The 12451-nt window shown below is 46.4% G+C and overlaps 1 protein-coding gene across 1 annotated transcript in view; it reads right to left on the bottom strand.

Annotated features, from left to right (window-relative positions):
- ALG9 (ALG9 alpha-1,2-mannosyltransferase) overlaps window positions 1–12451 on the bottom strand; it is a 640871-nt gene that overhangs the window by 243200 nt on the left and 385220 nt on the right. The window contains exon 14 of the mRNA XM_085645802.1: window positions 3937–4067. Within this exon, the coding sequence (XP_085501928.1) occupies window positions 3937–4067 (131 nt within the window). The remainder of the gene's footprint in view (window positions 1–3936; window positions 4068–12451) is intronic.

Here is a 12451-nt window from a genome sequence, read left to right on the forward strand (position 1 = left end):
CTCAGGTTTACCACTTCTACGTGTGAAGTTACCCAAGAGGATATTTCTTGGCACTCTCTTGCCTGTACTCATAATGGAAAAAAAATGATTGCAGACGCCAGCGTCCAAATGAAAAACCGGGGCTAGATCTCCTCACACTCACTAACCCATCCCAACCCTGTTACACTCCTGTTCAGTTCCCATACGTTTTCTATGTCCTTCCACAGCAGGCGCGCAACACCCATTGGGCTCACCGGGCTTCAGCCCCACCCCCCGTCGTGTGTGTCAGCCCGGCTGAGACAGCCTCGCGGGCTGGCGTCCGTCTAATTGCAGCCGGACCCGAGTACTTCACAGGTCTTTAAAAGACCAGTTACTCGTTAATGAGGCTTTTGTTGTGGTTTCACCCCTTCCTACAGCCACTCTGCCTATGGCTCGAAGACTTAGCCCCCCCCCCCCCGAAATCTTTTTAAGCCCCCCCAACCCCCCCGCCCCCCCGAAATTTGGCTCTAGTTGCCCGCCTGTTCCACAGTCCCCATAACTGACCTTTCATGAGGCCTTCCTTGATGGCAGTGCATGCTTAACTGACTGTAGAAACAAAGCCCAAAACCAGAAGAGTGCAAACAAACATACGCTTGCAAGATTGTTTTCGCCGTTTGCTGTTCGAGCTTCGTTCCTACAGTCATGTCAGCTTGTTGTATAAGCACGACAGTCCTGCTCATAAAACGGGCTTAACTGGCTAGTACAAAGAACCCCCGAATTAAAAAACGATGTTGCCTGTCAAGAGGCTTTATCTCTATGCTGCTGTTTCAAGATTCCCTTGGTAGGTCTGCAGGGGCAAGGAAAGGTCTGCCAGGCCCGGAAACCGTAGATTGAGTACTTGGTGTGCACGCTAGGACATTACTGAATGTGTCTGCTGCTTTACCTGCTATGCACGCTAGGACAAGGGTGGGTGCCTTGAAAAGACTCCCTGCTGGAGGGATGGCTTAAAATAAAAGAGCCTAACGTGACACATGGCAAAATATACAAATGTGTAAAGGCTGGCTTGTTGTTAGCTCGTACTCTTGAGAAAAAAAACACAATGCTTACCGTCGGCCAGTATTAAGGCGGTGGACCGGTGCGGCTGCACCTGGCGCAGACCTGGGGAGGCGCTTTGTTTAAAAATAATTAATGGGTTAACAGCACCTGTTGTAGAGCTCCTTGTGTGTACAGCAGTTTTCAGGCAACAATACAAATGTCAATATAACTCTAGTGATTAATGTTCTTTGCTGGAGAAATATGGAGTTTTGTCTAGTGGCAGTTTTGACTCAACATAAAGTAGCACAGAGGGTTAATGTGCCTGCAACAAAGAATGTGTACCTGACAGATCACAGAACTAAGTGTGAGTGAACTATGAATAGCAACTATATAAAACAATGAATCGCAGTGAGAGAGGGACTATGGAGAGTTGAGAGGTACCTCTGGAGGGTGGCAGTGAGGAGATTAGTGAAGAAGCAGGTCATGGCGCCACCAGCGCTAAAGTTGGCCCTCCTTACAGTGAAACGCAGTGATTCAATTACTCAACCAACAGCTATCAAAGCTAAATCCAACCTGCCTTTGCAGAATGTGAAGGTGTGGGGCTTGCTTTCTCTTCAATTGACCCTGAAGCCAAACAAGTGCGAGGTCAGCACTGCTCCTTAGCATGAAACAAGATTTTGTGTGCAGTAAGGTGCTGTCATTCCACATGGTGAGCCTAAATCATGCGGGCCTACCCACACGTGTCAGGGGCCCTGCAGTCGTGGCATGACCTCTGCAATGCTGTTTCTCATAGTGGAGGTCCCACCAGGGTCACCTCTAGGGGAGTGCAACCAGTGCCACCGCACCGGGTGCTGACTTCAGAGGGTGCCGTGTTTGCAAGTTTATTTTGGTTTTACAAGCCCCTGTTGCTGCGTTCCTCGCCTCCAGCAATCTCCAGCCAACAATACAAATTTCAAGATAACTCCGGTGATTAATGTTCTTACTGGAGAGAGATCTGAGTTTTGTCTAGTTGAGGGTTTGACTGATCATAAAATAGGGCAGAGGGTTAATATGCCTGCTGCAAAGAACGTTTAACATGCAGATCACAGAGTGCATATAATGTAAATAGGTCAGTGCGTTACTGCTTTTCTAAGAGACATCCTTTTGTTACTTGCAGCTTATAAGTTAAAATCCTTATGTAGAATAGTAAATTATTAACCGTCATCGATGAACTGCATGCACACTGCAACGTATTGATTAGAGCATCGATTAATGTTGAAAAAAGGGTTCATTTAGGTAGGAATCAATTCTCATTATTAAAGGGAGCCCCAAACTATGGTGTTTCGTTTTTAAGTCTGAGAACGAAACACCAGACCAGTAGGCAATGTAAACTATTAAACTACACTGCCTACCAGTATGGATGACAATCCACTCCCACACCTTGTAGTACTCTGGCTTATGTACCACTTCCTATAGGCTGATGTACACACATCTGATTGTCTCAGTGAATGTGTGTGTGATGCAAAGTGCTCTGTCGCCCTTCACTGGTTTGAGTGGTGCCATATCACTCATTAAATGCATCTGAAACAGAGTGGTGCTGGAGCCTTGAGGGGCACTGTTAATAGGTGGTGTGAGGGAATCCATGGTGGAGGTGACCTCCATCATAGATGGGGGGGGCGCCAACAAACACTGTTGCACCTGGCGTCACCAGCGCTAAAGCTGGACCTGGCGCCCACCACCAGTGCGGAGCCCTCTGCCGCGAGAGCGGAGGCCCTTCGTGAACTGGGTCCTGTGTTGGTATCTGATATCTCCAAAGTATGAGATCACAAATCACCCAGAGTTTCAAACTCAGAGGACTTCACCTTTGCAACCTGTGGTTTATGGCAAAGGAACACAGTTCACAGGACCAGTCACCTTGAACCATGTCATTAAACATATAAAATAGAAGCAGGATTCTCAAGTTACTGAGATGATTTGTGCAACACGGCTGCACTATTGATCAAACTGTGGCTTTAAGAAAAGAGATTTTAAGGTATGCATTAGGCACGGGTGAAATTTCCATTATATCAACCTAATAGTGTGCTATGTCTGGCATTTCATTCTATATTTGTTATGCAAAATTCCTGAAATTATGCCGTTACTCCAAGTGGTGCTGTGTTTGTTGTAAACGCCGGAGCACGGGAACAATTAGAACGATCAGAACGTGAACAGTTGTTGTTTGGGGCACTTGTGTTGTTTGTGTTATGTGAGGATGCATGTTACAGTAAAATATAGAGCTAAATGCTGGATTCGCATTTCACGCAATTTTGCATCATTTTTTGTGAAATTTAGCAAATTATGCAAAAGCAAATTCTAGGAACTCCGCACATTCCTAGTAGCATCTCCGCACCGTCAGGATTGTACAGCACAAGGACAGAAGTGAGGTGCACATGGCATATTCTCTAACAAGCAAGGCAAGAAGCAGGAGTATGCAGTTGCATAAATAGAAAGCGCTGTGGTAAAGCGACAAAGTCTCAACACGGTTGCTGCCAACGATGAATGCTGATAAAAGATCTCCAGTGTCAGAACAAAAAACGAACAACAAGAAGTGACACGAAAGCAGCTTACAACAACAGGGAAAACAAAGGCAACTTTCGAAGATAACATCTAAGCGAGCTCTGTGATTGGTCTAATGGTGAATGAGGAATTAAAAGCAGGTGGTGGTTTTTGGAAGCCATAAAATAAAGGGAAAGAACTCTTACATGTCGGAGTGCTCCTGGTAAGAGGGAGCCTATTAAGTGTTCTTCCCCTTTTCTTTATTAACAGGTATGGCCAATGAGGATTATGTAGCAACAAACCAGCATCCAAGAAGAGAAGGCAGTCGACAGGATGAGAAATGTAGGATTTTCAATCAATTTAAAGCTATGATATTTTTAAATCCAAATCTTGTTGGTTCCAGTGTAAATTTTTGTATCCTTGACTCACCTTGGGGCGTCTAGAAATGGTTTGTAGGCAATAACCACCCACTCATCTTTTTTTGCAGAATATCTCGGTTCCCTTGGAGTTTCAGTGACAGTATCCAAATCTACCAAGTAATTGCATTTGCTGAGGTCCACCTAAATAAAAAAGAGAACAATCTTAAAATGTTTGTTTAATTATAATACAGAAACAACCAATAAGCAATGGTAGAAAAAATGCCCTGTCAAGTTACACAAAACGTTCAGCAAGTAAGGCAAGGCCATCTGTACGACACCCACTACAAACTGGAAGAAAGAGAAAGAGAGAAAATGAAAGCGAATGAGATAATGGGGGGTATAAAAGAGAGGGAAGGAAATAGAAATAAAGAAAATGACGAAAAGAAAGTCAAATAAAACTTAATTTCACACCTTTGAATTGGTGCCAGATTGAAAGTGCAAATAACTCAAGTCTTCCATAAGGTTATACATTTGGTTAAATATTTCTCTAAGACATGACTTCATACCAGTATCAATTTTCCTCTGAAAACGTGTCTGGCTCCAAAATGGTTGAACATCTAGCTCAAAAGATGTGCATCTTACCGAGAAACGAGGGAGGAGTGCCATACATATTCCTTCAATATGTTGGAAGCATTGCTCCATGATCATTTTAAATTTGGCTTCATTAATTTGTAATCAATCCTTGGCCATAAAAGATGTCAACTTTATATAAAAATGTTGCACACCTGGTCTTCGAAATCATTGTAAATACAGCGCCAAAACATGGTCCAAAATGCCAAATTTGTATCCCAAAATGACGTGAGGTCTTTAACTCTAAAGTTTTTTGCCCCAACGTCCAGCATCATCACTGCTGCCCTCAGTGCAAGGAGGATACGCAAGTCTTTCAAGTGAAAATCCTTTGTTGATTTAACTAACCTATCACTGACCAATGCTTCAAATTGATAAAACTGGTGACATTGACACAGCCGGGCGTCCTGTAGAAAACGTAAAGTGTCAGGTTTACTAGAGGCAGTGGTGACCACGAACGGGTCTAAGGGCTCCTAGCCGAGAGAATGTTTTCTTTTTTCTGTCAAGTTTTAAAGGAAGCAGATTATGACAGACCGGATTACGGCAGCTGAGGAGTGGCACTGAGGCTCGATGCAGTATTTGATGTCTTGGTCATTATAGGAGGAGTACGATTTAGGCAGGGGCGCAACCAGACCCAAACTTCAAGGGGGGCGAGAGGGAGTTAGCACTAAACAGTGGTGGTAGGGCTACCATTTCGCCCACGGGGGGCAAAGACCGTACCCCACTCCACCTGCCTCTAAAATGCCCCCTCCATCTTGGAAAACAGTTCCCTCCCACAACACCCGTACACGCCCGATACGCACCACCAATTTACTCTCGGAGAGCGATCTCCTCTCTCTTCTGCACTCTTACGACCCCCCCCTCCCCAACTCCCTTCCATCCTCTCAGACTACCATCCCGACTATCCCCCTCAACCCTCGCAGACCCGCCACACACAACAACAGAGGAGTATGTGCTAATAACCTTAGAAGAATCCTTGTACCTCCAGATCCCTCTTCTTCCCTCTCTGCACCCCATCTGAAATGCACTCTTCTTAACTGCCGATCAGCCTCCAGACATGCTGCCGACATAGCTGACCTCATCATCTCCCAGGAGCTTGACATCCTATTTCTTACGGAAACCTGGCTAACAGATTCATCCACACCACTACTCGACATCCTCGTCCCTCCTAACTACGACATCATTAGACTCGATAGATCGGACAAGATAGGGGGCGGCATAGCTTGTATACATCGCAGCAGCATCACCATAAACAGAGCCATTTCGCCATCTTTCACATCTTGCGAATACTTATGCCTAAACATTTGTTGCAAGGGCAAACCTGTTTGCTCATTCCACATCATCTACCATCCCCCAGGAGACAACCTCCTTTTCATCGAACATCTCATGGATTTGATCTCCTCAAACAACGGGCGGCAAATTACCCAAATATTCCTAGGCGACTTCAATCTCCATTGGAATGACATTAATGACTCAGGGGTCAACAGTTTCAAAAACTTCCTGGATGATCTAGCCTTCACCCAATCCTGCAGTAGTCCTACTCACATTAAAGGATCAACCCTTGATCTCATTATCTCCAAAGCTGACGTCATCCAGGTGGACTCGATCCACCCATGCGACTGGTCCGACCATCACATTATTGCCTTTCACATCAAAGAAACCTTTAAACTCAACTCATCGCAACCCACAAAACCAAAGATCTGGAAACGAGACTGGAAAAAAATCAACCCCAACTCACTACCCGCCTCCAGCTATAACCTGCTCCAGCCCCCTGCAAACACCTCTGACGTCCATGTTCTCACGAATCACTATCTCGACGCCATGACCTCGATAATAAATGAGGCCGCCCCACTGCAACTTAAGAGAGCTCCCATTAAAGATTCCAAGCCCTGGTACAACGCTCTACTTAATGAAGATCGAAGAGCCCTCAGATCCTCAGAACGCAACTGGAGAGCAGTCCCATCGGCTCTCCACCTCAAACTTCTTAGGAAAAAGAGAAATGCATACTACAAAAAAATTAAACGCACTAAAGCTGACTTCTTCAGACACCAACTTGACCAAGCTAAAAACCGGCCAAAAAAGCTCTTCGAACTTGTCAAAAATCAATCCAAGGAAGCTCCCCAACAGGCCCGAGACCTAGATCAACCACAACCTAACTGTCAAGAATTCTCCACCTTCTTCAATCTGAAGACCGACAACCTCATAAAGGACCTCCTTAATGACAGCCCACCACACACTGCTCCCCATACGGTTATCACCCTGTTATTTACTCCCATCCCATGCCTTTCCCCCCCTAAGGCCTGCCCCAAAAACAAGGCAGCATGGTCTTCCTTTGAGACGTACACTGAAGACGACCTAGGCAAGATCCTCAACAACCTGAAACCGGCCAATCATTTCACTGACCCCCTCCCGGCTAATGCAGTCAAAGCCCTTTCACCGTGGCTCCTTCCACTCTGGACCAAAATCATTAACAGCTCACTCCAACAAGGCTGCATCCCGGACTCCCTCAAAGTAGGCCAAGTCTCACCTATCCTTAAGAAACTCACTGCGGACCCCTCTGACCTCAACAACTACCGTCCCATTTCCAATATCCCCACTTTGGCCAAATTGCTAGAAAAATGTGTAAACGGGCAACTGACCAATCACATGGATCACTTCAACCTACTAAATAAACACCAATCAGGCTTCAGAGCGGGTCACAGCACCGAATCGGCCATGACACACATTCTTGATGATGCGCTACAAATCCTTGACCAGAATGGTTCGTGCTTACTCATCTTACTAGACCTCTCATCAGCCTTTGATACGGTCAAACACCAGAAACTATTAGATCTCCTGGAGCATAGGATGGGTCTGTCTGGCACAGTGCTAAAATGGTTTACATCCTTCCTGAATAACCGTTCACAAAAATTCAAGGTCAACAACGCGCTCTCCAATGCCTCCCCTGTATCTCTTGGGGTGCCGCAAGGGTCCGCACTCTCACCGTCCTTATTCAACCTGTTCATGGAACCGCTCACTGAAATCCTGCAAACATCCAATGTTCAATTTCATATGTATGCAGACGACACACAACTATACCTCAAGATCAATTCCATAGAGGACATTAATTTGCTCAACTCCACACTCATGATCACCCAGTCTTGGTTATCAGAAAATCACCTCAAACTCAACGCATTAAAAACAGAATTCCTCCTCATAGCACCACCGGCCAAGATCCCTCTAATGCATGACCTGATCAAACAACTCTCCGCGTTCAACGTACAACCAACTATCGTGGATTCTGCAAAATCTTTGGGGATCACTCTCGACAACAATCTCATGATGCAAAAACACATCAGTAACGCCACAAAGAGAGCTAATTTCCAGATAAGTACCCTAAGGAAGCTGAAACCCTTCCTGCCAATAGAGGACCTCAAGTTGGCTGTACAAGCCCTAGTTCTCCCTTGTGTGGATTACGGAAGCGTCTCCCTGTGTGGGCTACCAAAAGCCGCAACAGCGCCCTTAAGAGCGTCTATCAACGCTGCGGCAAGACTCATCACTGGCTCGAAAAGGACTGCACACATTACCCCTGACTTAAAATCCTTGAATTGGCTTCCATTTGAAGCTAGAATCCACCTAAAAGTGGCGTGCATGACTCATAAAGCCTTACACCACAACTCTCCCAGCTACCTCGCGCAGAAACTGACAATCTCTGGTGGTCTACGGACTTCCAGGAGTGCCGAAAACCTTTTACTGAAACCTCAAAGGTTCAACAAAAAGAAAACATATAATCGATCCTTCTCTGGGTTGGCGCCCAAAATTTGGAACACTCTTCCCCCCGAAACCAGACGGAATGCCTCCTCCGCCGCTTTCAAAAAAGAAGTCAAAGCGCTTCTCATGGCAAAATTTACTTGAGCTCTTTCCCTTCAGAACGGAGTTCGCTAGTTCCTGTCTTATGTGACAGCACCATGTTGTAATCCCTCTATACCACTATATTTGCCCTCATCATGGTTTTTATATGTTTGTTCACTTGCTTATCTCTGTTTTTTTGTCTCCTCTTATAGGCTGCTGTTATGTAAAGCGCTCTGATATCCGCAAGGATCTTGTTCGCGCTCTATAAAACTTTCTAAATAAATAGAATATACTTTTTTTTTTTTTTAACTTTATTTATCATTTATTGCCAAACCATCAATAATTACGTTTCATTTGTTACAGTCGTCCTTGGTATATTATAACAGACATAACAATGATACCACGTCCATCTCTCCTCTTAATATACAATGGTATCTCGTCAGAATGTAAACATAACATGTTATGCAATATATCACATGACATTCAATTCTTAACAGCTTCTTCTGCGTAGATATGACCCCTCCAGTTTTATCAAGGTGGCAGAACAGTACCCTCGATCTGCTGTGGTCTGAATTCCAGAGTGCTCAGCGATGTGGACTGGGCGAAAGTGATGCAGGGTGAAATACACCCCTGCAGTATAATGTCCAGCATGACATGTCAGTGTGCAGACCAAACGTTCTAACTATCCCTGTGTTAGACTGGATTGAATATGCTACTTACCAGTATGCATCTGTTCTTGGCATGTAGGGCTGCTGACATTCATATCTGTGCATAGATCGCCGCCTAGTGTTGGGTCCGGATGTTTGCACGTTGTTGTCCTGGAAGAGTCTTCGAAGTATCCTGGGATAGGTGACTCCTCCTCTGGACTACAGTGCGCATGGGCATCCTCTCCATCCTCAGATTGTTTTTCGCCATTGTGGCAGTGATGGAGTAGATACAGAAAGTGATGACCATGCTTACAGTAATTCTGAGAGCTGCAGCTGCTACAGGCGCCGGGGAGGAGGGAGGGCGATATGAATGTCAGCAGCCCTACATGCCAAGAACAGATGCATACTGGTAAGTAGCATATTCAGTTCGAGGCATGTGGGCTGCTGAATTCATATCTGTGCATAGAATACATAGCAGTACCTCCTATTAGCGACGGCTACCAGTGCCAGCTGCAGCGGTCTGAAAAAGAGTTTTGAGAACAGCCTGTCCTACAGCTGCCTGCTGTTTTGATTGCACATCTACACAATAGTGTTTGGTAAAGGTGTGTGTAGTGGACCAGGTGGCTGCTCTACATATATCATGCAAAGGGATGTTTCCCAGGAAAGCCATGGAGGCCCCTAACTTACGTGTTGAGTGGGTTCGTGGGGGAATCGTTAATGTGCGTTTAGCCTTTTGATAGCAAATTTGAATACATTTAACGATCCATCTGGCTATACCTGCTTTGGAGATAGCGTTACCTTTGTGGTGTGGGGCAAAGGCAACGAAAAGTTGTTTAGTCTTCCTAAAGATCTTAGTCCTGTCGATATAGTACATGAGGGCTCTATTCACATCTAGTGTATGGAGTGCTCTTTCTGCGACAGTTTGTGGGTTTTGAAAGAAAACAGGCAGTTCAATAGTTTGATTCATGTGGAACTGCGATATCACCTTGGGCATGAATTTGGGGTTGGTACGTAGTACGACCCTGTTGGCGTGAACTTGTATGAATGGCTCTTGAACGGTTAGTGCCTGGAGTTCACTAACTCTTCTTAAAGAAGTGATCGCTACTAGGAAAGCTACTTTCCAGGTAAGGAATTGAATCTCGCATGAGTGTAGAGGTTCAAAGGGTGGACCCATCAGGCGTGTGAGGACCAAGTTGAGGTTCCACATTGGAGCCGGTGGGTGGCTTGGAGGAATTACTCGTTTGAGTCCTTCCAGGAATGCTTTGATGGCAGGCACTCTGAATAAAGAGAGGTGCTGCCTGTTCTGGAGATAGGCTGATATTGCGGTCAAATGGACACGTATAGAGGTGTACGCCAGATTGCATCGGTATAGGTGTAAGAGGTAACAAATTATGTTTTGGATGGATGCGTCTAGCGGGTTAATGTCATTATTATTGCAATAAATGACGAACCTTTTCCATTTGGCTGCATAGCAAGCTCTGGTAGTGGGTCTTCTAGCTTCCTTAATGATGTCCATACAGTCAGGTGGCAGGTTTAGGTAGCCAAACTCTAGGACTTCAGGAGCCAGATTGCCAGGTTCAGCTGTTGCGGATCTGGGTGCTGAATCTCTCCATGGTTCTGCGTCAAATGCGCGGGTTTGATCCGCAGCCTTTGATGCGGCACCACGGAAAGTTCGAGAAAAGTGGTGTACCATGGCTGGCGTGCCCACGTTGGAGCAACCAGGACGAGTGTCAGTGAGTGTTGTCTGAGTTTGCGAGCCACCAGCGGTATCAACGGTGCTGGGGGAAAAGCGTACGCAAATCTGCCGGACCAGTTCATCCATATCGCATTGCCCTGCGACTGTGGATGTGGGAACCTGGCGGCAAAGCTTTGGCATTTTGCGTTTTTCGCTTGTGGCGAATAGGTCTATCTCTGGATGACCCCATTGCTGGAAGTACGGCTGGAGTACTGATGGGTGTAACTCCCACTCGTGCATCTGGTGGCTGTGTCTGCTGAGCAGATCCGCCATCTGGTTGTCCTTGCCGGGGAGGTGTTCCGCCATGAGGAACATGTTCCTCTGAATGGCCCACTTCCACATGCTCTGAGCCAGATGAGACAACTGTGGAGAGTGTGTTCCTCCCTGCTTCTGTATGTAGTACATGGCGGTCATGTTGTCCGTCCGGATCAACACGACTTTGTTGCACAAGTGTACTTTGAATGCTTTCATGGCCAGGAAGATTGCCATCAGTTCTAGAAGGTTGATGTGCATCTTCTTTTGTTGTGTTGTCCATAGTCCCTGCACTGTGTAGTTGAGTACATGAGCTCCCCATCCCTGGAGAGACGCGTCCGCTGTCAGTATTATCTGTGGAACAGGCTCTTGGAACGGTCGGCCCTTGCAAAGGTTTTGTGGATTCCACCAATGCAGAGAGTTGTATGCCCGACCGCTCACCAACACTAGGTCTTTTAGTTGTCCGTGAGCCTGATTCCATTGATGTGCTAAGCACTCCTGAAGCGGGCGCATATGTAGTCTCGCGTGTGGGACTATGAAAATGCAGGAGGCCATCATGCCTATCAACTGCATGAACACTCGCGCGGGAAGGGAGTGTTGTGGTTTGAACTTGGAAATCAGCATTTGCATGCTGTTGATTCTCACTAAATTTGGCTGAGCTGTGGCCGCCAGAGTGTCTATGGTCGCACCTAGGTACTGTTGTACGTGTGCGGGTTGGAGATGTGATTTTGGGTAATTTAGTGAGAACCCCAGACTGTGAAGGAGGTGAATGGTGCGGGACATGTGGCTGGCACATTGCTGGGCTGACTTTGCTTGAACAAGCCAGTCGTCCAGGTAAGGGTAGACGTGTATGTGCTGCCTCCGTAGATGTGCAGCCACAGTAGCTAGGCACTTTGTGAAAACTCTGGGTGCTGTTGTCACACCGAAGGGAAGGACTTTGAACTGGTAGTGCTGCCCTTGAACAGTGAACCTGAGGTATTTTCTGTGTGAGGGGTGAATGGGTATGTGGAAATACGCATCTTTGAGGTCCAGTGTGGCCAGGAAGTCTCCCTGCTTGAGCAGCGGGAGGACTTGCTGTAGGGTGAGCATGTGGAAATGCTCGGAGAGAATGTAGCGGTTGAGGGGTCTCAGGTCTAGTATAGGTCTGAGTGACCCGTCCTTTTTCGGTATTAAAAAGTACAGGGAGTACACCCCCGTACCTTGCTCGTGGACGGGTACGACCTCTATTGCGCCTTTTAGTAGCATACTTAGCACTTCCTGCTGTAAGAGCGTTAAGTGCTCTGAGGACATAGGACGGTGCTGTGGAGGTATTGTGGGTGGAGTTGAGGTTAATTCTAGGCAGTAACCGTGTTTGACAATATCTTTGACCCACCTGTCCGTGGTGATGGAGTTCCACGTGGACAGGAACCTTTGTAGCCTTCCCCCGACAGGTGTTATGTGGTCGGGAGGAAGGGAGAGGGCGTCACTGTTTGTTCTTGGGGGAGGACCTGGTG

This window comes from Triturus cristatus, chromosome 3_1 (assembly GCF_964204655.1).
Source record: "Triturus cristatus chromosome 3_1, aTriCri1.1, whole genome shotgun sequence".
NCBI classification, from domain to species: Eukaryota; Metazoa; Chordata; class Amphibia; order Caudata; family Salamandridae; genus Triturus; species Triturus cristatus.